At 58.4% G+C, this 22,342-nt stretch overlaps 1 protein-coding gene across 3 annotated transcripts in view; it reads right to left on the bottom strand.

Moving 5' to 3' along the window:
• LOC123363563 (NAC-alpha domain-containing protein 1-like) overlaps positions 1–22,342 on the bottom strand; it is a 48,430-nt gene that overhangs the window by 2,425 nt on the left and 23,663 nt on the right. For 2 of the 3 annotated variants that reach the window (XM_045004685.1, XM_045004686.1), the window contains exons 2-6: positions 10,751–17,815; positions 7,069–7,362; positions 4,329–4,417; positions 2,304–2,387; positions 181–327 (exon numbers count right to left, since the gene is read on the bottom strand). In XM_045004685.1, coding sequence (XP_044860620.1) covers positions 181–327; positions 2,304–2,387; positions 4,329–4,417; positions 7,069–7,362; positions 10,751–17,815 — 7,679 coding nt within the window. The remainder of the gene's footprint in view (positions 1–180; positions 328–2,303; positions 2,388–4,328; positions 4,418–7,068; positions 7,363–10,750; positions 17,816–22,342) is intronic. The other variant, XM_045004687.1, reaches the window with a different exon arrangement.

The raw sequence follows: 22,342 nt of genomic DNA, 5'->3' as shown, positions 1-22,342 counted from the left end.
GCCAGTCAGATTCCAGGCCGAGCAGCAGCAGCTCGTGGGAGTCCCTCAGCAGGTGGAATCTAGGCTTTGCCCGCCTGGGCCACGGTGCAGTGGCAGGTGAACACAGCAGGCAAGGCACCTGCTGAGCACTGGAGCCCCAGGACACACAGCAGGGGGGTCGGGGTGCCCCCAGAGCCTCACCTTGGCCTCTCCAAACACTATGTAGATGTCAGAAGCCGGGCTCTTGAACACGTCCGGCTTGGTTATCACAAACAGGATGTTCTTGGACTTCCGGATCGTGATCCTGGTGACGCCGTGAATCTGACGCAGCCCCAGCTTGGACATGGCCTGCAAGGGAGACGGACCAACATGTTAGTGGCCTCAGGCGGCAGCAGCCTCTGCAGCTGGAGCAATGGACCGGGGACCCTGGACCAAGCCTCACGGACAGAGGCAGGGGAAGCGCCTTCAGTCTTTGTGCGGTGACCTGTCCCAGGCCTTTGGCTGGTGCAATGGAAGGGCTGATGCCAGGAGTCACCATGGCTGGCTAGCCATTGGTTTGTCTCCAGGGATGCTGGACGGCCTCCATCTCAGAGTGCGGGTTGTGTTGCCTGGGGCAGCACAGGCCGGGGGTATCCATGGGCAGCGCCTGCTGGCCCATTCCTGGTTCTGCTCCTTGGAGATGCCAGACTCATCTTGCACAGAGCTACGCAGACCAGGAGAGGGGGATGTTGTGCTGGAATGGGCCATTGATGGGTGCCAGGAGACACCCATGGCTAACGTCACAGGGCCAGTGTCCCATCTCCCACGTGAGCTCTGCCCTGCCTGAGAACCCAGCCTCTGTGACTTGCATTACACCTGGTGCCACTTCCTAGCCCCCGCAGGGATTTTACAAGCCAGTGTTTGGAAGCAGAGGCTGGGGAGAAGTAGGCGTGTGACCCTGCCGGCAGGGAGAGGGGTGGGCAGCCTGGTGAGTGTTCCCCATCCCTAGTTGCTGTGACGTGGCATTGGGAAGTGCCCTGTACAGCAAGGCCACCCATCCGGCCAGGCCAGAGCCCTTCTGCGCAGCGGTAGGTTGCTCCGACTCCCACCCAGCCCAGAGGAGTTTGGCGATAGCAGGACAGGGCTAGTTGGGCAGCTTCTGATGGCGCTGTGTGGACAGGACACACAAGTGGTTGTACAAGGTGTGTTAATGGAGCCCCCAGATCCGCCTTGGGATCGGCCCAGCAGGCTGACAGGAGAGCAGGTGTGGCTGCAGGAGGGCCGGGAGCCCAGTCTCTGCATGGAAAGGGGCAGGAGGCTCCAAGGATGACAGGCCTGGCCAGGCAGCACAAGCCAGAGCCCTGGGAGTCCACAGGCTCCTTGGGAGCCCAGCCCAGCCCAGCCCTTGCTGCTGCCACTCCAGCGCCTGTGCTCTCTCCAGCAGCATCCTGAGCTGTCCTGTCCCTGGGGAACGGTGCCAGAGGCAACCCAGACAATCCCTGGGCAGACCCAGCAAAGCCACTGCCACAGAGACCGGTGAGCTGCCTGGAGCCCTGCTCCACGTCAGAGGTGCTTTAATCAGGGCTAATCGCCAGAGCCAGTGACGAACACAGACGGGCTTATCCGGCCCCTAATCCCCCCTCAAACCTGTGGCTAGTCAGCCAGCCTGGCTGGGTCTCATCTCAGCCACGAGGGGCTCCCTGTGTCTGCCTCCCCTCAGCTCTGCAGCCCCTTGTGCCGTCACGCGGCAGAAGGGGTGGGACTGTGCTCCTGCTGCCCAGGAGGCCCATGGCCCAGCCCTGCGTTTAAAGGCTCCCCACACGCTTGCTCCACCCAGCCCCAGCTGGTGTCCCTCCAGCGTCACCCCGCAGACGGAGCGCGGGGGACCAGCTGCACCCGAGGGGCTCCGGGGGAGGTGTGCTGGGCGGTTCGAGGGTTAAGGTGCATCTCGAAGCCGGGGTCACCGTCCATGTTTTGATCATTTGGCCAATTCAGCCGCTCCCCTGCAGGAGCTGCTGCCCTGGACAGGCTGCTCCAAGCTGAGTCACCGCCCAGGCAGATGGAAACAGGTGTTGGATGCAGGCCTGGCCTGGGTCAGAGCTTCCACCCGCTCCTCCAGCCCCCAGCAGGGCCCTGTCCTGTAAAGCCGCCGACTCCCAGCCCCTGCCCTGGCACAGAGCGAGTCCTGCCCAGAGACCTGATGTGGCTCAGGACAGGCACTGCCAGGAGCCTGCAGCCTGAGGCTTCCCTCCCCCACAGCAGGAGCTCACCCGGGGGGCTGTCCCACCGGCCCCTTCCCTCGCGCAAGGTGCGGCACCCCCATGTTCCCCTCACGCCACACTGACCTTCCTGGCTTTCTTCTCGCTCCGGCTCTGCTTGGCTTTGCTGATGGTTTCCTCCCCGGTGCTCAGCGAGTGCGTTAGCTGGGCCTGCAAGACACAAGCACCCTCTAACAGCGGCTCCCCCACATCCCGGCGTCTAGAGGGCAGAACGGAGCCATGCGCAGGGGCCAGGACAGCCGTGCCTCCGGCCACCGCCAGGCGGGGAAGGGGGAGGCTGGAGCGGTGCCAGAATCCAGCCCCTTCAGCAGAGCGCCAGGCTCGTTAGGCCTGAACATTCACCCCCCGGATGGCGTGTCCAGCAGGGGAACAGGCACAAATTAAGTCATTAGCCCCAAAGCCAGAGAGTTTGGGCTAGACCCAGACTGGGCATGTGTGTCGCAGTCCCCACAGGATCTGAGTAGGGTGACCAGATGTCCCGATCTTAGAGACAATCCCAATTTGTGGGTCTCTTATATAGGCTCCTATTACCCCCCACCCCCGTCCTGATTTTTTACACTTGCTGTCTGGTCACCCTAGAGCCGAGTGCCACACAAACATACCAACACCCGTGCTGGCATCCCAAGTTCTCCCGTCTCAGGGCGGGTACGAACGGCCTCACACCCCTCCCCAGAGACAGGTGCCATAGCCCACCCCCACCCCACCCCCTATCTGTCTCGTGCATTCTGGAAAGGCTCTGGCAGAGACGTAGGTCTAAAGCCACCACCCTGCCCTGCCCTCATTGCTGTTAGCTGGGGAGACGGTGCAGGGTTTGCAGGTCACTAAAGCCCAGTGCCTCAGGCCAGTCGCTCAGCTGGTTCTCAGACCCAGCCTCCAGCTAGGAATTGCACCAGGAGAGCTTTCCTCAGGCGCTCTCCTCCTGGCAGCCAGCACTGCCCCCCAGCCTAGTCCAGAGCCCCACCCTGAGGTGGGGACGGGGGAGGAGAGACCCTTCAGCTGCATCACATGCAGAGGGGCACATGCTGCTCCCGCTGCAGGACGGCCATTCGGGCTGCATGTCGTGCTGGGAGAGAAGCAGCAGCAGGCGGGGCTGCTGGCCTAGCAGCAGCTGCCCTGTTCTCTGCTGAATCAGAGTGACCCTGCGTCTCCCTCATGCCACCACCAGCCTGCCAGGCTCCAGCAGAGCCTGCCCCACGGGCAGATACTGCCTCATGCCATGGGCCCCACTCCATGGAGACAGGGCACAGCCTGCAGAGCAGGATCTCCCCAGCCCAGCTGATCCCCGCAGGCAGCTCAACCCTGAGCCAGGACTCCCGATTGATTCACAAGGGAGGAAGCTGCCTGCCGGACGTTCTCCTCTCCTGAACAGGACGGCATCGGAGGGAGAGGACAATGCATTGTCCTTTGCATTGCCACGAACGTGTGGGTGGGACGGACACTGGAGCATGTCAGACACTGCCCCTGCCCCAAAGGGTCTCCAGGCCAGAGACAAGGATGGCCCTGGGAGATGGGTATCCTGCAGCCAGGTCACCATGGCAGGGATTGCAGGACACAGCTAGGGACAGCTCCCAGTCCAGGGACACCTGGTGACTCTGGGAGCTGTAGGCGTTCCAGGGCTACAGAGGCCACCTCCCAAGGTCTCTTCACTCCAGAAGGGTGCTCAGATACCAATGGGTGGTGGAGACACCCATTGGTAAGCCCTGCCCCCCGCCCCCATTTATCCAGGCAGAGGGAGCAATGACACTCTCCCTCCCATCTAGTTACATAGCCAGGGTGGGCCTGATGGGAGTTCTGTTCACAACCCCTTGCCATGGATGGGGGGTGCTCTTTCTCGGATGCCATGTACTTGGGCTTCACAATCCCATCTCCCGGGACCTGTTTCTTCTCAGAGCTCGGCCTGTCTGCTGCTGAGTTACTGTTGTCCTGTACCACAGGCCTCCCCTTTCCCACCAGGGGGCTGGGAAGCAGAGACCCCCCCCACCCCCGCCGCCAAGGGAGCTGGTTATTCAGGCTAGTTCAGTCATTTACTGTGCCCAGCCCCTGTGCTGGGACCCTCAGGCCGTGTGGGCCTCTCCCCGGGCAGCCCCGTACCTGAGTCTGAGCTGTCCGGGATTCTGAGATGTCCGGCTCCTCCAGCTCTGGAATAGACTCATCGTTGCTCTCCGAGTCGTTACAAGAGCCTGGAAGAGAGGAGACCATCAGTGCCACGGCTGGAGCCCCTCAACCGTCTAACCCATCCTATCGACCGGGGCGAGGACACAATCCCTTCCCGGCACCGAGTCACAGCCCTGATGGCCGCGGGAAAGGCCAGTTGCACATGCAAGTTCTTTCCCAGGTTGAGGCCACAGCACCACTTCCTTTTTGACAGTGGCCCTGAAACCATCGCTCGGCAGGAGGTGCAGGGGCATCCAAGGGGCAGGAATGCAGGACAGTGGGTGGGATGCACCTGGCTCTGTTCCAGGAGGGACTTGTCCCTCGGTGCTGGACATATATAGCCCTGGAGCTTATGGTCAAGCTGGACAAGTGGTAGGAGGGGGAAGGGACACACCCAAGGTCACCCAGTGACTCAGTGGCAGAGCCAGGAGACCTGTGCTCTGTTCCTAAGAACCAGTCCCATGCCCTGTTCATGGGCTGTGCTGTCTGTCTTGCATTTACACAGCCTTTTCCATCTCCGGTGGATCCTGCCTGCTTTAGAAGTGAAGTGCAGCCACCTCTGGGGTGGGAGGGGCACCTATTTACCAGCAATGTTAGCTCATTGTCACCTGTCTCCAGCTGAGACATTCCACATCCCTCAAGCCCTGGGACTCCTCAGACTGGAGTCTGCCCAAGACTACCAAGAGAGAACCCTGCTCCTGGGACCTTTGCTACCCAGAGTGCTTTGCACCTCAGTTGTAAAGCCTCACTGAGGGAGGCCATGTGACTTCACAGATGGGCCCAGGCTACTGCCTTAGACACTCGAGCGGTTTCCTGGCTCTGCCAGTGACGTTGGGCTGCTCACTTCCCCTCCCATCCTGAGTCCTGTCTGTTTAGACCCAGTCCCTTGGGGCCAGGACTAAGGCCCAGCTGTTCCTTACAAGGCAGCCTCTGGCACTCCTGGTGTGGACAATGCACTCCCCTGAGTGTCGTGCTGACCTAACCCCGGGTGTGGACCTGGGTAGGCAGAGGAGGGAATGTCCCCATTGACCCAGCTACCGTTGCTCTGGGAAGAGGGGTTCCTAGCCCCACAGCAAACCTTTGTCAGCGTGGTCTGCATCTTCACTTCGGTACCTGTAGCTTAGGGGCCCTAGGTGCCGGGCGCTGTCGGGCCAGACGTGCTACGGCAGTGTCGCTAAGCTGGGGCTCCAGCCAGCGGGATGGCACGTCAAGGCCTTGGTTTACCAACCCAGAGGCTGGAGCCCCCTGCCCTGGTGAGTCACTGACCACATGGGGGGACGGGTTCCTGGACGTGCCCAGAGCAGCTCTCGGCGCTTTGGCAAGACCTAAGCGTAGGACCCGGGATGATTCTACAGGAGCTGCCCTGGCCAGGGAGGGCCCCAGGCTCCCTCCACACCCAGGCTCGCCACATTTGATGCTCAAGGCACCTCCTCAATTCTCACCCACCCCAGGGGGCTCATGCCCCAGCCTCCATCCTCTTCACTGAGGGGGGACGGGGTGGGAGCCACTGCTCAGAGCTGCAGGGGTGTGAAACTCTGCAGCCTCCCGCCCACACTGGGCCTCTGCCCCAGCTTTGGTTACTTACTGCACTGGTTGTGTTCTTCATGGGGCTGGCAGGCCGGCCACCCCCCCGCCCCCAGCACGGAGTGGGAGTGGGACGGGCAGCTGGGCACGTGCCCCACACTAGGTAAGGACCCAGGCACACCCTCGTTTGCTTTAATATCGCACCAGCCTGAATCGGGGCCTGGAACCCCACTCGCCCCTCAGGAATTGACTGGTGAGCAGCACCCCGGCCTGAGCAGAGCGATCGGCTCCTCGGCACAGGCGCCAGGCCCAGCGAGCCCGTGGTTGGGGCCTGGGAAGGGCCAGCGATGCACAGCCCTAGGTTTGATCTGGGCCTCTGCCGCAGTGCTGGGAATCCCATGGTAAGAAGCTTCCTTCCCTCCCCCCGTGTTTCAGTTCCCGCTGGACAAGGACCGGGCCTGTCTGCGTAAGAGGGGAACAGACAGCGTTGAAGCCCCCCCGTGCAGCTGGTCCGTCAGGCAGCGCAGCCAGCCAAGCCGCTCCCCTTTGTTCGCTGCGCTCGAGAGGGTTTGCTTTGCAGAGCTCCAGCTGGAGAACCCCTCCCCCGCCCCGCGGCACACACTGAGCCGTACAATGCAGGAGGCTGCGCCGGGCATGCAGACCCCTGTCAGCTGCTATCCAGCAGCTACTACAAGAGCCCATTGCGGCTCTGCCGTTTGGCCGGGAGACGAGGATTAGATCAGCCTCCTGCTTTGTGGGCATCCACAAGCGAGTGCCTAGGGCAAGCGCCATTCCCGGCAATAGTCCATTGCCCCGTCCTGCCCCGGCCCGACCCCTGGGATGTAGCCTGGCACTGTTAGCCCTAGAGGCTGGCTCTGGCACCCAGCAGTGCCAGGGGCCGGAGGAGGTTAGCAGAGCTCCATTGAGACCAGTGGAGCCATGCCGATGACCAGCCGAGGATCTGGCCCAGGACCTGTAGGGTGCTTTCCCCAGAGGTTCTGCTGAGACACCCGCCTCTCTGAAGCGAGCCTGCCGCAGGAGAGCTGCCATGCTCCGGCGAGCTAGCAGAGGCCAGGACAGGAGAGGACTGCATGGAGCTCAGTAGGGTTGGGGAGGCCGTCGTTCCCCTTCCTCCCACCCGCAACACATGTACCTTTATGGTTAACTTCACAGCTTCTCTGCCCCACCAGTGGCTTGTCCTCCAGCAGCGTCATGCCAGCCGCCTCCCGCAGGGTCTCGATCTCCGGGCACCGGTAGGGTGGCTCGCTCTCGCTGGAAGAGCTCGATTCCGACTGGATGGAGCCGCGGTGGGCTCGCCTCTCTTCTGCGGAGGCGGAACCCCTCCCTCTGGCGTCTTTGTTCCCTGGGAGCTGGGGCCTCCCTCGGGAATCCTGGGTGCTGAGGAAGGGGTCTCTGCATAGGACCGGGGACGCGGTGCTCTCCAGAGCTGCAGTGGAGGGAGGAATTGCATTAGGCTGGGTTCCTGCCCCCAACCCCCCATGACAGATTAGTGTTTTCAGAGCAGAGGGCCCAGTGGAACCCACTGCTGGGCCAGCTGCATGGGGACACGTTTCTCCCATCAGTGGCAGCACTGGGACCAGAACCCGGGGCCCTATTCCTAGTCTCCTGCTCCACCCAGCCTTCCAGCTCCTGACAAAGGGAATCCAGGCCAGAGCCCTCCAGATGTGACCCCTTTTCAAGCAGGAGGTGTAAATTCCCACTCAAGGAGCCCTACCTGTGGCTCTCTCATTGAGCTAGTACATAGCCATGGGGGCTAGCAGCTCAAGCCACATTAGGACAGCAGCAGCCCTGGGCTAAGCAGCAGAGAGTCACATTCCATCTAGAGTGCATCAAAACAATGCAATATCGGGCGGTTAGGAAGGAGATCCTGCCCTAACAGAACCCACCGTCAGAGAAAAACAGGGCTTAGGATGTTTAAAGAAAACTTGGTTTGACATCGTTCCGCCTGGCAAGGAATCACTCTGTTGTGAGTGGGAAATCTCCACTTCCATTGTTCTGCCTTTGTGGGCCCCACTTCCCTATTGTTTGGCTGGTTCTTGGATTGTTTTGGACTGGGGCATAACTAATTTTGCAAGATTTAAGTCAACTAAGGTGGTGGGCTCTGGTGGGGTAAAGAATTGTTTCATAATGGGCTGTGATTGGCAAATATTGCTTGGTAGGACTTCCCTTTAAAACGATTGGTGAAGGTAGAGCTGAGCAGAACTCAAGTTTAAGTATAAAAACTGGGGTCCAGAAGGAAGTTTTTTGGGAACCAACTCCAGGATACAGCCCCAAAGATCAGAGCTGCCAGCCCTCAACATCCTGCCAACCACATCATGCAGGAAGCTGGAGGAGCCCCCTCCCCCAACCTGATCCTGCCTGGCCACCAAGGTGCATGTGCTTTCTTAGGAGTGGTGAGCATTGTGGGCTTAGCGTGGACCCTCTGTTCAGTAGCTGTTCAGAGATGTTCGGGAGATTACTGGGTAAGGCCACTTCACTGATAAAAGGCCCTGCAAACTCTCCGCCCCAGGAACGGGGTGGCAGGTGCCTAACTTAACTGGGCCCATGGAAGGGTAAAGGTGAGGTGCCCTAGAGCAGGGGGCTCTCAGCCTCTTTGAGGGTGTCCCCCCCACCCCAACATGCTACAAAAACTCCATGGCCCACCTGTGCCATAACAACTGGTTTTCTACATACAAAACCCAGGGCTGGCAGCAGGGGGTAGCAAGCACAGCAATTGCCTGGAGCCCCTTTGTCCTGAGGTTCAATAAGGACAAGTGCAGAGTCCTGCACTTAGGATGGAAGAATCTCATGCACTGCTACAGACTAGGGACCGAGTGGTTAGGCAGCAGTTCTGCAGAAAAGGACCTAGGGGTTACAGTGGACAAGAAGCTGGATATGAGTCAGCAGTGTGCCCTTGTTACCAAGAAGGCTAATGGCATTTTGGGCTGTATAAGTAGGGGCATTGCCAGCAGATCGAGGGATGTGATCATTCCCCTCTATTTGACACTGGTGAGGCCTCATCTGGAGTACTGTGTCCAGTTTTGGGCCCCACACTACAAGAAGGATGTGGAAAAATTGGAAAGAGTCCAGCGGAGGGCAACAAAAATGATTGGGGGCTGGAGCACAGACTTATGAGGAGAGGCTGAGGGAACTGGGATTGTTTAGTTTGCAGAAGAGAAGAATGAGGGGGGATTTGATAGCTGCTTTCAACTACCTGAAAGGGGGTTCCAAAGAGGATGGATCTAGACTGTTCTCAGTGGTGGCAGATGACAGAACAAAGAGCAATGGTCTCAAGCTGCAGTGGGGGAGGTTCAGGTTGGATATTAGGAAAAAAAACTTTCACTAGGAGGGTGGTGAAGCACTGGAATGGGTTACCTAGGGAGGTGGTGGAATCTCCTTCCTTAGAGGTTTGTAAGGTCAGGTTTGACAAAGCCCTGGCTGGGATGATTTAGTTGGGTTTGGTCCTGCTTTGAGCAGGGGGTTGGACTAGATACCTCCTGAGGTCTCTTCCAACCCTGAGATTCTGTGATTCTATGATAAGTAACTTTTTCCTGCCATGCATGGCATCAGCATCCAGCTGCTGGGAGGACCACTGGACCTGCCCTCTTGGGAAGGCTTCTTTAGAGCAGTGATTAATTGGCCTAGTTAGTTTTAGTAGAGCAGGGCTGCCTGCCAAGCAGCTAAGCAGAAAGGGCTGCCACCTTTGGGAGATGCCAGCATCACCCAGCACTTCAACTGAGTTCAGAGCTGTGCAGAGGTCACTGATGTGGCAGAGAGGACATGGCCGGGCCAGGAGATAAGAGCCTCCAGATCTGGGACCCCCTGCATGAGGAACGCAGCTGTTCCTGTTTGAGATAAGCTTCCTCCCAGTCCAAGAGCTAGTGACTGTTGCAATGCATGCTTGAGATTGTCCATCATCCCTCACCATAGCCAGAAATGCAGCTCTCTGGGGTGGAACTAGCACCAGTTGACTGACTAGCACCAAGGACACTCTCCCAGCTGAAGCTGCAGATTAATTTGACAGGAGCTCAGCTAGCCCATCACCTATTCTTTCAAGGAGCGCCATGGGATCCTTTGTGGCCCAAAGGAGTCAGGACATTGGTCTTGAGGAGCAGTTAGGGGGCATCCAGCAGCAGGACAAGCCCTTTCCCCTGCACCTTGGATGGGGCGCTGGTTCAGCACCAACTTGGAGGGAAGGATGCTATCCATGGAGCTGACACTGTGACACGTTTGAGGTAGTAGTGTGCTAACCATTCCCACCACTGCACCCTGCCTACCTGGTTCCTGGCTCACATGAAGGTTACAGGATGCAATGAGTCCAAACACAGGACTTGTGGCTCAGGCAATGCCTCTAAGGTTCTTGCCCATCTGAGCAGAACTGGGGCCTTCACACTTGCCCCATGGCCAGGGTTTGGGTTTAGTCCCATTGGTGTATGGGGGAAAGTTAGGGGCTGGCAGCAAGGGGAGCTGGAAAGCTCTTGTTCAGCTCCTGGGGCTGAACATTTGGTCAAATGCACTGCAAGGGTCTCCCTGCTCTTCTGAGGAAGTGATGCTTTCCCAAGGGAGCAGGTCTGCTGCCAAGTGCTTTAGAGAAACACGTCTCCATAGGACTAGGCCAGAACTGCTGGTGGATGTTTGTGTTGGAGAAGCCTGTCCTCGGAGGGCCCACCGGCACTAGGTCCACTAAGCCTATGCTGATATTAACCCTCTCCCTTACAGAACAGGCTAGAGACGCACCTGCCTTCTACCCTCCCTGACCTGGGCAGACCAGGTCATTCACAGCAGATGTTCCATCCCCTAATACAGGGAGCAGGAAGGGGAAGAAGGGACGTTACCTTCTAAGTATTTCCTGGAATCCAGCAGGAGAGATGTCTGGTCTTCAGCGTGAGCGTCCTCTGTGACAGAGAGTGCTTCAGATGCGAGGAGCCCTGAGTTTTGGCCTTGGATAGGATCCTCTGAGCAAGGTGGCAGGAAGGATAAAGCAGGAGGCACTTCTATGAGTTCAGAGCAAGGAGGAGGGGAAGGTGCATCCTCCACAGTGGCTTCAGGAGAGGCAGGCCGACCTGGCTGGAGGGGAGCAGCCGCAGGGATGGGGCAGGGCTCTGGTGGAGGAGACTCGGGAGGCTGAGAATCACTCGCCAGGGACACTGCCGAGGGCTCAGGAGAATGTGCATCCTCCACAGCAGCTTCAGGAGAGGCAGGCCGACCTGGCTGGAGGGGAGCAGCCGCAGGGATGGGACAGGTCTCTGGTGGAGGAGACTCGGGAGGCTGAGAATCACTCGCCAGGGACACTGCCGAGGGCTCAGGAGAAGGTGCATCCTCCACAGCAGCTTCAGGAGAGGCAGGCCGACCTGGCTGGAGGGGAGCAGCCGCAGGGATGGGACAGGTCTCTGGTGGAGGAGACTCGGGAGGCTGAGAATCACTCGCCAGGGACACTGCCGAGGGCTCAGGAGAAGGTGCATCCTCCACAGCAGCTTCAGGAGAGGCAGGCCGACCTGGCTGGAGGGGAGCAGCCGCAGGGATGGGGCAGGGCTCTGGTGGAGGAGACTCGGGAGGCTGAGAATCACTCGCCAGGGACACTGCTGAGGGCTCAGGAGAAGGTGCATCCTCCACAGCAGCTTCAGGAGAGGCAGGCCGACCTGGCTGGAGGGGAGCAGCCGCAGGGATGGGGCAGGGCTCTGGTGGAGGAGACTCGGGAGGTTGGGAATCACTAGCCAGGGAAGCTGCCGAGGGCTCAGGAGAAGGAGAGGAATGGAGCATCAATGGTCTGGTTGCTTCTGTAGTTGGAAGCGTCTCATTCTCTCTGCTGCTTTCAGTATCGTCCAATGGGATTTGGCTTTGCTGATTACCTCCGTCTGCTGGATGCTGTGGGCTCTGCAGGTGTCCTGCTTGGCTGGCCTCTGGCATGGCACCATCTACACCTGCCTCCCCAGGGCTCTCCCAGGGCTCTTCTGCCCTGGGTGAGATCCCCAGCTCCGCAGGCTCCTCCAGGCTCAGTGACCTCTGGTCCTGGTCTTTGGCAAGAGTTCCAGAGGAAGTCTGGACGGCCTCTTCCTCCAGGGGCTCTTCACTGTGCAGGCTGGAGTCTTCCTCTGCAGAGAGATCCTGTTCCTCTAGCATAGGGGTCACTGACTCACTGCTGCCCATGGAGGAAGCGAGTAGCACAGGGCTGGGCATCACCTCCGCTGCAAGCAGCATCTCACAGATGCTCTCCAGTTGTGCTTGTTCTGAAGCGCTCTCGTCCTCGGAGGGCTGCCGAGCACCCTGGTCCTCGCTGGGCTGCCGAGAGGCACCGCCAGCAGCAAGTTCATGAGTGGGCGTTTCAGGTTCAGGCTGAGCTTCGACCACCCTCTCTTGTGCTTCACTGGCCTCCAGGGAGTCTGGGGTGGCCTCTCCGGAGGAGCTCTCCAAGACCCTCTCCTTGAGGCTGGCAAGGACACTTTGTGCTTCTGTCACCATCTGGCTGCTCGCAGGACAAAGAGGCCCCACTTTCAGCTGGGAGGCCTGGAGGTTCCCAAAGGAGCCTTGTAACATGGCAGTGATTTGCTGCCGCTCACGAGATGCTGCTGGCAGGTCAGCAGGGTTCTCCACCAAGGCACCAGATGGCTCACGCAATCCAAGGCTGACCGACAGGCTTTCTGCAATGACGGCTTTGGATTCCAGCGAGTCAGGGCTCGTTTTTGTTGGCCCTGAATATTCAGCAGGACCCTCTGCTTCCAGGCTTGTGCTGGGGTAGCTGTCCCCAGGCTCTGCGGGGGGCTGGTCATGAACAGCAGGCTCACCTATGTAAATCTCCTTCTCAGAAGCAGTGAAGAGCAGCTGCTGATTGCTAGGCACTGGCACGTTGGCTCTTAGTCTGGTGCACTCTGAGCGAGTGGAACGTGGAGCTTCTTGCAGGGAGGAATAGTGCAAACACAAAGCCAGGCTGTGCTCAGGGGGCTCCGGGGCCAGGCCGTGCTCATCTGAAGAGACCCCTGAGGTGCTGGGCACAAGCAGGGATGGAGAGTCGCTGCTGGTGCCCATGTGGAGATATTCCGGTGGTAGAACTGCTTCCTTCAGCTCTGTTGGAACATCACCCTCTTGCTGCTTTGTTAACTGGCTCTCGGCTTGTTCAGGAGTGCCCAGTTCTCTCCCCTCCCCGGAGGATTTCGGCTCAACTAGTCTGGTGCTCTCTCCCGTGCTCTCCTCAGAGGCCATGAAGAAGCTGGAATCCATGTGCATGAAGGATTGTGCGGTGTCTGGTGGCTCTGGGGAAGATTCTCTGGAGGAAACGGCCTTGTCGGGTTCCTCCTGTGTGGTGTCCGCAGTGGTCATCTTGTCATCAAGACCAAGGGGAGGACTGAGTGCTGCACAGCCTGGTGTTTGCCTGCCTTCCAGGGAGTCTCCACTGGACAGGTCATTGCTGAATGCGGAAGAGCTGCCTTCGGAAGCTGCCTCCGCACTCTCTGCCAGCTCCACCTCCATCTCTCCTTTGGGTGCGGGAGTTCCTGGCTGACTCTCTTCGGGCGGAGCCTCGGCCTCCCTCTCCTCGTCCGTGAGGCAGACCCATTCTTCGGACGTAGCCTCAGAGCCGAGTGTTTCCTCTTCTGGCACATTGCCCAGACTCTCACTCTGCTGTAGAGCGGCTGGCTTCACTTCCCGAGGAAGTTGGGTGCTACCCACCCGCTGCTCTTGGGTAGAGGCCCCCTTCCCACCAGGCAGCTCATCACGGCCAGGCTGGTCTCCAGTTGTTTTCTTAGCTGTTTCTTCTGCATCAGTGCTCTCCATGTCCCCTTTGAGCACCACGTTCTCGCTGCAGCTTGTTAAGACAGATGAGTCTTGCTCCTCTCCAGTCCCACGCTCAGGCTCCCAGGGAGACTGGGAGCTAGCTGTCTCCAGTACATTCATGTTGCTGTCCCTCAACTCAGGCAAGTCTGGATCCAAGCTACAGACACGTGGGGCCTGGAACGCTTGAGCCCCTGGTTCAGGCAGGGTTTGGCCTGGAGCAGCTGCAGCGGGAGATTCCATTTCAAGTTGGTCTCCTAGGGGGCAAACCTGAGCAGAGACAGGATCTGTTTGGCTGCATGCCTCACTTCCTGATACAGAAGCATAGGTGGCTTCCTCAGCAGATCTGGTCTGCAAGTCATGGCTGACAGTGCTTAAACAGGGAGCCGGGATTACCTCTTCCACAGGTTCTCCCAGGCGAGCCAGAGCCTGAACAGCCGCCTTTGGCTGGGTCTCTCCCATCGCAACAACGGGTGAGGCACTAAATGTGGATTCCAAGTCAGATTCTGCAGCCTCAGCTGTGAGCCACTTCTCTTCTGTGCTTGCCACGAGCTCCTCTCGATTCTGGTCTGTGCTGCTGTTCATTTCCACTGGCATCCAGCTGCCAGGAGAGGCAGGGCTGCTCTCGTCCAGTTGAGGTTTTCTTGAGTTGGAGTCTTTGGTCTCGCCAGTCCCTGAGCATGGCCAGACTGGCTCAGGGATGCTGCTGTTTGCCAGGGCCGGCTTCTTGCCTAGGGCTTCTTGCCCCCAGGTTGATTTGGTGCTCTCTGGAGCTGCTATGGCCTGAGGGAGCAGTGAGAATGCCGTTGTGCCGAAGTACCTTTTCACATAGGTCTCTATCTCAGACTCCGAGCTCGCGTCCAGCTCCCTGCACTCCTGCTGCCTGAAGAGCTGGCTGCTCCCATCCAGCCGCCTCTGGAGTTCCTGCAGGCCTTTCTGCATCGCGTGGAGGTCCAGGCTCTGAGACTCGGCATCCCCAGGTGGGAGAGGGGGCTCTTGTTGCTGATCCACCACCACAGCCAACATGGGCTCATTCTGGCTGGCTGTGTCCATGAGCACGTTTGGCTGCGTGCCATTTTGTCCCAGAGGGGGCACGGAATCCAGGCTGGCTTCCAAGAACAGCTCCCCTTGTTCCTCATTGTTGTTGACTTGATCGAGAGAGGAGGCCTCCTCCAGCTCCTCCTCTGAGGAGGAGAAGCAGGCGATCAAGCACTCTCCTGCTGGCTCGCTGTCAGCTCTGGTCACTTCAGGCTGTTCCAAGTTGGCATCATCGGAGGCTCCCAGTTGGGCCATGAAGTGACCTTCCCTCTTCCCTCCCAGAGAAGTGCTGTCCTGGTCTAGGAGCTCCAGGAGGTGCGCTTCAGACTCCTTCAGCTTGGTGCTCATCTCAAACACAGAGGCATCACTGGCTTTCCTGGCAGTAGGCTCAGTGGGAGCTGGCTTCTGTTTCCAAGGCAAGGGTATCGCAGATCCCGTCCCATCCCCGCCTCTCCATGGTGCCACACACACTTCAGCAGTAGCCGACTGGCTTAGTGGCTCTGCATTCTCCATGACTACCTCCGGCCCGGGGAAGGCCTCGGTCTCCTCGTCTGTATCAAAGCAGGCGATCAGACACTCTCCTGAGTTGGGGAGCCCTATCTCCAGAGCCTCCTGCATGTCTGACAGCAAGGACTGGTGCTCTAGGGAGCTCTCCGAGGAGGGGCCCGTATCCCCTGGAGAATCATCTGCCCGGTCAGATTCGGCTCTCGGAGCAGACTCCCCGGGGGATGGTGTGCTGTCTGGTTTCAGAGAGGGGCTCCAGCCTCGGCCTGCGGGTGAGACGCTGCCACTTCCTGGGCTGTCTTCAGAGTCGCTGTGTTCATCCACCGGTGCTGCCTTGGGTTCGGCGAGTGCTGCTGATTTCGGCAGCCCCTCACTTTGGGCTGGCGGCTGCCTCTCTTCTGCCTCCCCCTCTTCCTCCTCTGTGGATCCTTCCAGCTTATCCTGGTGAACCACGTTCCCCTCTGGCTCAAACCCAACCTCCACCCCTGTGTGGGGGACTGTGCCCAGCTCCATGTCCAGAGCCGAGAAAGCCGCATATTCCTCATCGGTGTCAGAGGCATCCGATGACGTCTCCATCTCGCTCTCGCTGCCCGAGCAGGAGGCCCCCTGCTCAGAGTCCTCTGCAGCTGGCTTCTCCCCTTCCTGAGCCGAGGGGGTCACCACAGCGTATTGCTCGGTGCTGTACAGCCGCTCGTCCGCCTCGCCGTTGTACGAGGCGGAGTCGGAGGACTGGGAAGTGTCATCTTGGTAGGCGAAGGACTCGTCCACGCCCTCGTTGATGGAGTTCTCCGACAGAGAGTGCAGGAAGGAGGCAGAGGTGCTGTCGTCTTCCTCCGCCCCGTAGACGACGTCGTTCTCCACAGACTCCCCCTGGGGGAACAGCGTGATCTCCAGCGACTCGGCCTCGAAGATCAGGCTCCCGCGAAAGGGCAGCAGAGTGGCAGGGATCATCTGGTCGTTGTCCGTGAAGTCTGATGGGAGCTCTGCTGAGGAGCCAGTGGTCTCGGCCTGCAGGCTGCTGGGCGTCTCTGCATCCGAGGAGCAGCTTGCCCCAGACACGCTGCTGGACTCTGACTGGAGGCCTGGCAAGGGGATGGGGGAGCAGGACAACAGGCTGGACTCCAGAGGCTCTTTTGCTGCATCCCCTGTCCCCAGGTTGGCGCTGGCTTTATCTGAGGTGAAGACTTCCACCTTCAGGAGCTGCCTGTCCAAGGTGCTTTGCAGTGGTTCATTCCCAGAGTCTCCTCCTGGATGGGGCAGGTCCTTCTCCTCAGCTGGCAGCAGCTCCCCTGGATCCTCTGGCTCTGTGGTGAGCGGGACCCATGCAATAGAGGAAGCAATTTCAGAGTCCCACTCTTCTTCTGGTGTGGTCTGACCATCCCCTTCCTCCTCTGCTGGCACTGAAGGCAGAGTCATGTTGCCAGAGGAGAGTCTCTCCAAAGACAGGTCACCTTCCTCCTCCTCCAGCTGCTCAGGAGACAGACAGGAGCTTCTGGCAAACCGAGCCGGCTCCTCAGAAAGCTCCAGCTCCAACAGGGATTCCCCATAAGCAGTTGAGGCTTCCATGGTCTCTGACTCAGCGATCAGGTTGGGAGAACAAGACGGGGAGGTGCTGGAGGTGCCGGAGGAAGCCCAGCTGCCCCCCTCGGCGGTGATGTAGGACCCCGACGGAGAGGTGGGCGGGGAGCACAGCCCTTCGTTGTCCATATCGCTCTGCTCCTCGCTCAGGCGGTCCTTGGCGTAGGGGAGGTGCTTGAGGTGGGAGTAGACCGTTTTGATTGGCGTCGAAGGGGCTGTGAAGTACAGGTCCGGATCCAGGACTGGTTTGACCTCGGAGGGGTGCAAGGGCCCTGCCTCGGCCAGCTCATCGGGGGGGTCTTTGGCAGGTGCGGGAGATGGGGAAGGCACATCGGCCGTGGTTTCACCCTGAGAAAACAACTTCTCCTGTAGCGCCACGCTCGGCTCTTCGGGCTCCCAGGGCAGCAGATGAGGAGGCCGATAGAGACACACTTGCCTGTTGTCTCTGGGTTTGGGGCAGGGAGACTCCCCTGGTGTGGCCTGGGCAGAGAGTTTCCCAGCAGCCTCGGAGCTGCTCTCTAGGATCCGATTTTCGTCATCACTCGACTCCTCTCCGGCATCGGCTGCAAGGCTTTCGGTGCCAGCTGCCTCTGATGCGGGAGCCTTATTGTCCAGCAGCGAGCCGTGCAGCTCCACCCCCGTGTCCGGCTCGTCATTGCTGCACTGGGTCTCCTCCCCCATCACGATCCTGGTGTCCAGCATGTCCACACTCAGCACTTCCCGGAGGCCTTTGGGAGGCGTTTCCAGCAGGACCTGGCCGCACTCGCTCAGCGCAGCCAGGCCAGCGGGGGAGCTACCGACAGCTGTGTCACAGCTGGCTCCCTCTGGCTGGGGCCTGTCCTCTTTCTTGGCTGGCAGGAAGGCCAGGGCTCCTGGGCTGCAGAGGGTGGGCTCCATGGCAGCGGGGCTTGTACAATCAGGGGCTGCTGTCAGGGAGCCCTGCAGTGGAGTCAGGGCGGAGGCGGGTGAAGAGTCACCACTGGGGGTGGACGTGCTGGAGGCGTTCCGAGAGCCATCTGGGGAGAGAGCAGAAGGACACATTGAGTCTGGCACTTGCTCCACGACTCCTACGCCACCCAATGCCGCAGCAGGGCTAAGCCTGCAGAGCCGGCGAGGACTCAGAGCTCCAGCCTGGCCACTAGACCCCTTGGATGAAAGCATCACAACCCAGATTTGCTTTTCACCAGCCAGGGGGGTCTGCACTTCACTGTAGCCTTGGAGTGGCCAGTTGTGTTTTCTGGTTCCCATGTACAAGCTCCAGCCCTGGTTCCAGGCAAGGGAGGTGGGGAGACTTAAGTCTAGCAAGAGGACACCTCCTCCCACCCCAAAAGCCTGTCTCAAGTGCTGTTCTACTCTGGAGAGGGACTATGCCAAGCCGGCCCCTTCTCACTCAAGATCCAGCCCCATTCATATCCAGTCACAGCCAATCCTGTTTGCAACAAGACACGGATCTTGTTCCACTACCCTCTGCAGAACCTGCCCAGCTAAGGACCAGCAAGTCGACTTGGTTCTGTTCTCCCTTGTGCATGAGCATCATTCACCAAGCTCCAGTCAGCTACACTTGTGCAACCTCTGCCTTCAGCAGGGCTTGACCTGCAGAACATTTGTGACTGTGCATGAGGGACAAATGTCAGCTGGATGGTTAGAGCCCACAAGGGTTTGCAACACTGGCAATTCAAAGAGCACCATCTCCCTCTGGTGCACTGGTCACCCATGATCTGGAACTCTAGATTAAACAGTGCTATTTACAGGGTCACTTTTCGAAGTAGGGATAGTCACAAATGCTGAAGTACAACCCCATTCAGCCGGGCAGAGGGTACTTCCAGCTAGTGGAGGATGCTCTTTCATTGATTTCCTTGCCGTACAGACTACACAAATAGTGCATGAGACTGAAGTTTAGTGTTTCCTTAGGAAAAGTTCAGCCTATGATTTTAGTTTTGTTAGTTCTAGTGTCTGATTTTAACCAGGTTTCTGTTGATCAGAAGTCAGACTCGACTGTGGACAGTTTCAACATAAGCATAGGCTTAGTGACCAAACCAAGCTAAAATATTGCTACCATTTAAAACGTCTGAGGTTTATGTGAACGCAAGACAGCATCTCTCAGCAGTGTGTGATAACGTAAGTGTAAGAGAGTCAGATACACAAGTACTGGGCAGGGACTGCTTAATTTAATAGTTGGGCAAGCTATGCTTGGCAGACCCATACTAAAGAAACTAAGTCAATTGTGTGTTGCTGAAAGGAACCGACAGAGCCTTGGAGACCCAGATATTCTTTCTATGGAGCAGGCTTCCCCAGCCATTTGATTAGCATGTTGGGCAGATTATTCATTGTTTGCCATGTTAACTGATTTTAGCCCTGACGTTCATGGATTGATCCTAGTTTGTACAAACCACTGGCAAACACTCTACACACACATTTCAGAAAGCTGCTCCCTTCAGCACCTGGCTTTGTGGGTCGGTCACTGGCAGGGAGATAAACAAGGAACACGTCCTGAGCACCTCTGGGCAAACAGTCATTGTGAAACCCCAGGCTTGGATGTTTTCACCCACATCCAGCCCCCAGACCGGCTAGGGAACAGATCAGGACCTGCGAGGAGCAGGACGGACTCCCTGCTTCTGTTCACTTCTTTACACAGCTCTAGTCTCTGCCCTGACTGGCACCAGAGGCGACCTGGGGGCTACTCCCATAGTTTAGGCCTAGGGACTCTGCCAACAAACCCCACCGCTGCTGTCTCCAGCTCTGGCAGACTAGGAACAGAGCTGAGATCAGCAGCTTGTCTCACGCTGACAACCGAACAGCCATCGGACGGGGAGCAGCTTTCAGTCACTACAGCTACCCAGATGCCAAAGCAGCTGTTGGGCGAATGGCTCTAGATCCCATTTCCAGTCCCCCACCCCCCAAATGTGCTTCCATTACATCCCCCCACCCAGGTTTGTGGGTAGAGATGGTGTGTCAGGCCCCAGCTGCTCCCTGGGCAAGGTAGGAAGCAGAGCAGAGAGAAAATTACGCACAAGTGTCCAGGGAGGCTAATGCAATTGCCTTGTTTGACTGGAGAGCTGCAGCAATTGGCTACGAGAAAGCTCTAATGCGAGAGCACCCAGTGCTGTAGCAGTGAAACTTGCCAGCTCATTCTCTGTCTCCAGCAGTCACTTTACCCAGCCCGGGCGTGCAGCAGCTGTGTGAGGATGCCATGCACGACAGGACCGATTGGACCAGGACACAAAGGCTCCCTGATGCACCTGAAGCAGAGCCTTCCCCAGGTGCGCAGTCACGCCAAGATAAACTGGTGTTCTAACTCCTCAGAATAGCCTGGAGTCTTGGACGAAGGCAGCAGACTCTGGTTTCAATCTCACCCAAAGAGCACAGCCCAGGGAGCAGATCCTGCCATGGTGCCGGGACACTGACAGTACCAGTGCAGAAAACACAGACAATGCCACTTTCTGGAGTCAGAGCCCGGCTGCAGCACCCTAGATGTTCCCCATTAAAATGCTGACTCACCCCCATGCCCGCTTGGCTGATGTCTGGAAAAGAATCTCACTGGAGACAGCCGGGCCTGCAGCCAGAGCGCACACAGTGTATGCTGCAGGGCTTGCAGAGGGGCCATTTCTTTAACTCCATAAGGCACCTACCTCCCCAGAGAGAAGGACCGAAGCTGCTGTTGACCTGATCACTACACCTGAAGGGTCAGTTGGTCGGGGGCAAGGAGCACTGAGGAATGCAGCTCCCCCTTGAATGCACAAGACCAGCAAACTCTCCAGGGTGTTGGGGAGTAGCGTGGCCTAGTGGGGAGGGCTCTGGACCAGGGCTCCTTGCCTAACTGTGCTACTGATCTGCTGTGCAACTTTAAGCCAGACAAAGGTGACGTGATCTCATTTTCCTTCTCACCCTGTGTCTGTTTAGGGGAATTTCTTTGGGGGCAGGGACTGTATGTTTGGGGCTACAGCAGGCATGGCCAACCTGGGGCTCTGGAGCCACATGCGGCTCTTCTGAGGTTAATTGCAGCTCCTTGGCTGGAGCTACAGGCTCCAACTTCCCAACGTGCTGGGGGTGCTCACTGCTCAAGCCCCAGCCCCACTCCACTCCACTCCTTCCCCCAAGGCCCCTGCCCCTTCCCCCGAGTCTGCCCTTGCTCCTCCTCCCCCGCCCAGCCTCCGGGGCACCACAACACAGCTGAGTGCGGTGGGCGGGAGGTGCTGATCAGTGGTGCTGCTGGTGGGAGGGAGACACTGGGGACTGGAGCCGATGGGGGGCCGCTGACGTGCTACTGTGGCTCTTCGGCAGTGCACATTGGGAAATGCTGGCTCCTTCTGGGGCTCAGGTTGCCCGGCCCCCCCCTGGTCTGCAGGGTGCTGCAGTGCACAAGAGACGCTGTTGTGGAATAGATATTCAAATGGGAATGGCCTCCACGCCCTGCTCCACCCTAGACTCCGGATAGCAGCTTCCCATTCAGCCACCATCTCCCCATGTCTCGACTTAGTCTCACAGTCTGACCTCACGGAGCGAGCGATCAGAGACGCCACAGACCCGGAAACCCAAGTTACCTCTTCCAGGGTTCTCCCCCAAGCCACCATCCTCCTCCTCCCCTCACCTGCACCCCACACGGCCTTTACAAATCTCTATTTCCTCTCCATGTGTACTGCCTCAGCTACACGCAGCCATCTCTGGGGTGGGGGAGAGACGTGCAACTACCTGATGAGACAGGGTTACCCAATGACTGGTCTCAGTGGTGGCAGATGACAGAACCAGGAGCAATGGTCTCAGGTTGCAGTGGGGGAGGTCTAGGTTGGATATTAGGAAACACTATTTCACTAGGAGGGTGGTGAAGCACTGGAATGGGTTACCTAGGGAGGTGGTGGAATCTCCTTCCTTAGAGGTTTTTAAGGCCCGGCTTGACAAAGCCCTGGCTGGGATGATTTAGTTGGGGATGGCCCTGTTCTGAGCAGGAGGTTGGACTAGATACCTCCTGAGGTCCCTTCCAACCCTGAGATTCTATGAAGCTACTCCTGATAAGAGTAGCCAGGGGAGTTAGGAAGCTCAGACAGGACTTGATTAATCCTCATCCTGTCAGCTGCAGGCAGCTCCATTTAGCCAAGGCAGAAGGATTAAGGTCTGGAGATAACCCTGGGGGGCTTGGAACCTGTGGTTCCAAGAATCCAAGGGTTTCCAACCTGGGTCCTGGCCTAATAATTCATCCCCCCTGATTACCAAGCACAAACAGACAGTTTGTAAGAAGGCAAAAGAAAGTGTTTATTCTGCCTTGAGGTTAAGGCCTAGGACACAGCAGACCTGTAGTCTGAGACCTTGGGCACGTTGGCCACTATGCCTCAGTTTACCCACCTCCACAACGAGGACAGTGCTTGCATGTCTCAGCGATGCCGTGAGGCTGTAGCTGTGAAGTGAGTTCTTTGGATGGGCAGTACTACATTAGGAACAGGGGCCCTGGGGTTCTGAGGCCAGGACAGCTGCAGACTCATTGGATCTGCTCCTCCATTCACCTGTCTAGAGAGGGTGCTCGGCGTTGGCAGAGATTCGTGATATACTCT

The sequence above is a fragment of the Mauremys mutica genome, chromosome 2, assembly GCF_020497125.1.
Source record: "Mauremys mutica isolate MM-2020 ecotype Southern chromosome 2, ASM2049712v1, whole genome shotgun sequence".
Taxonomy (NCBI): Eukaryota; Metazoa; Chordata; order Testudines; family Geoemydidae; genus Mauremys; species Mauremys mutica.
This window is presented reverse-complemented; position numbering and strand designations above follow the sequence as displayed.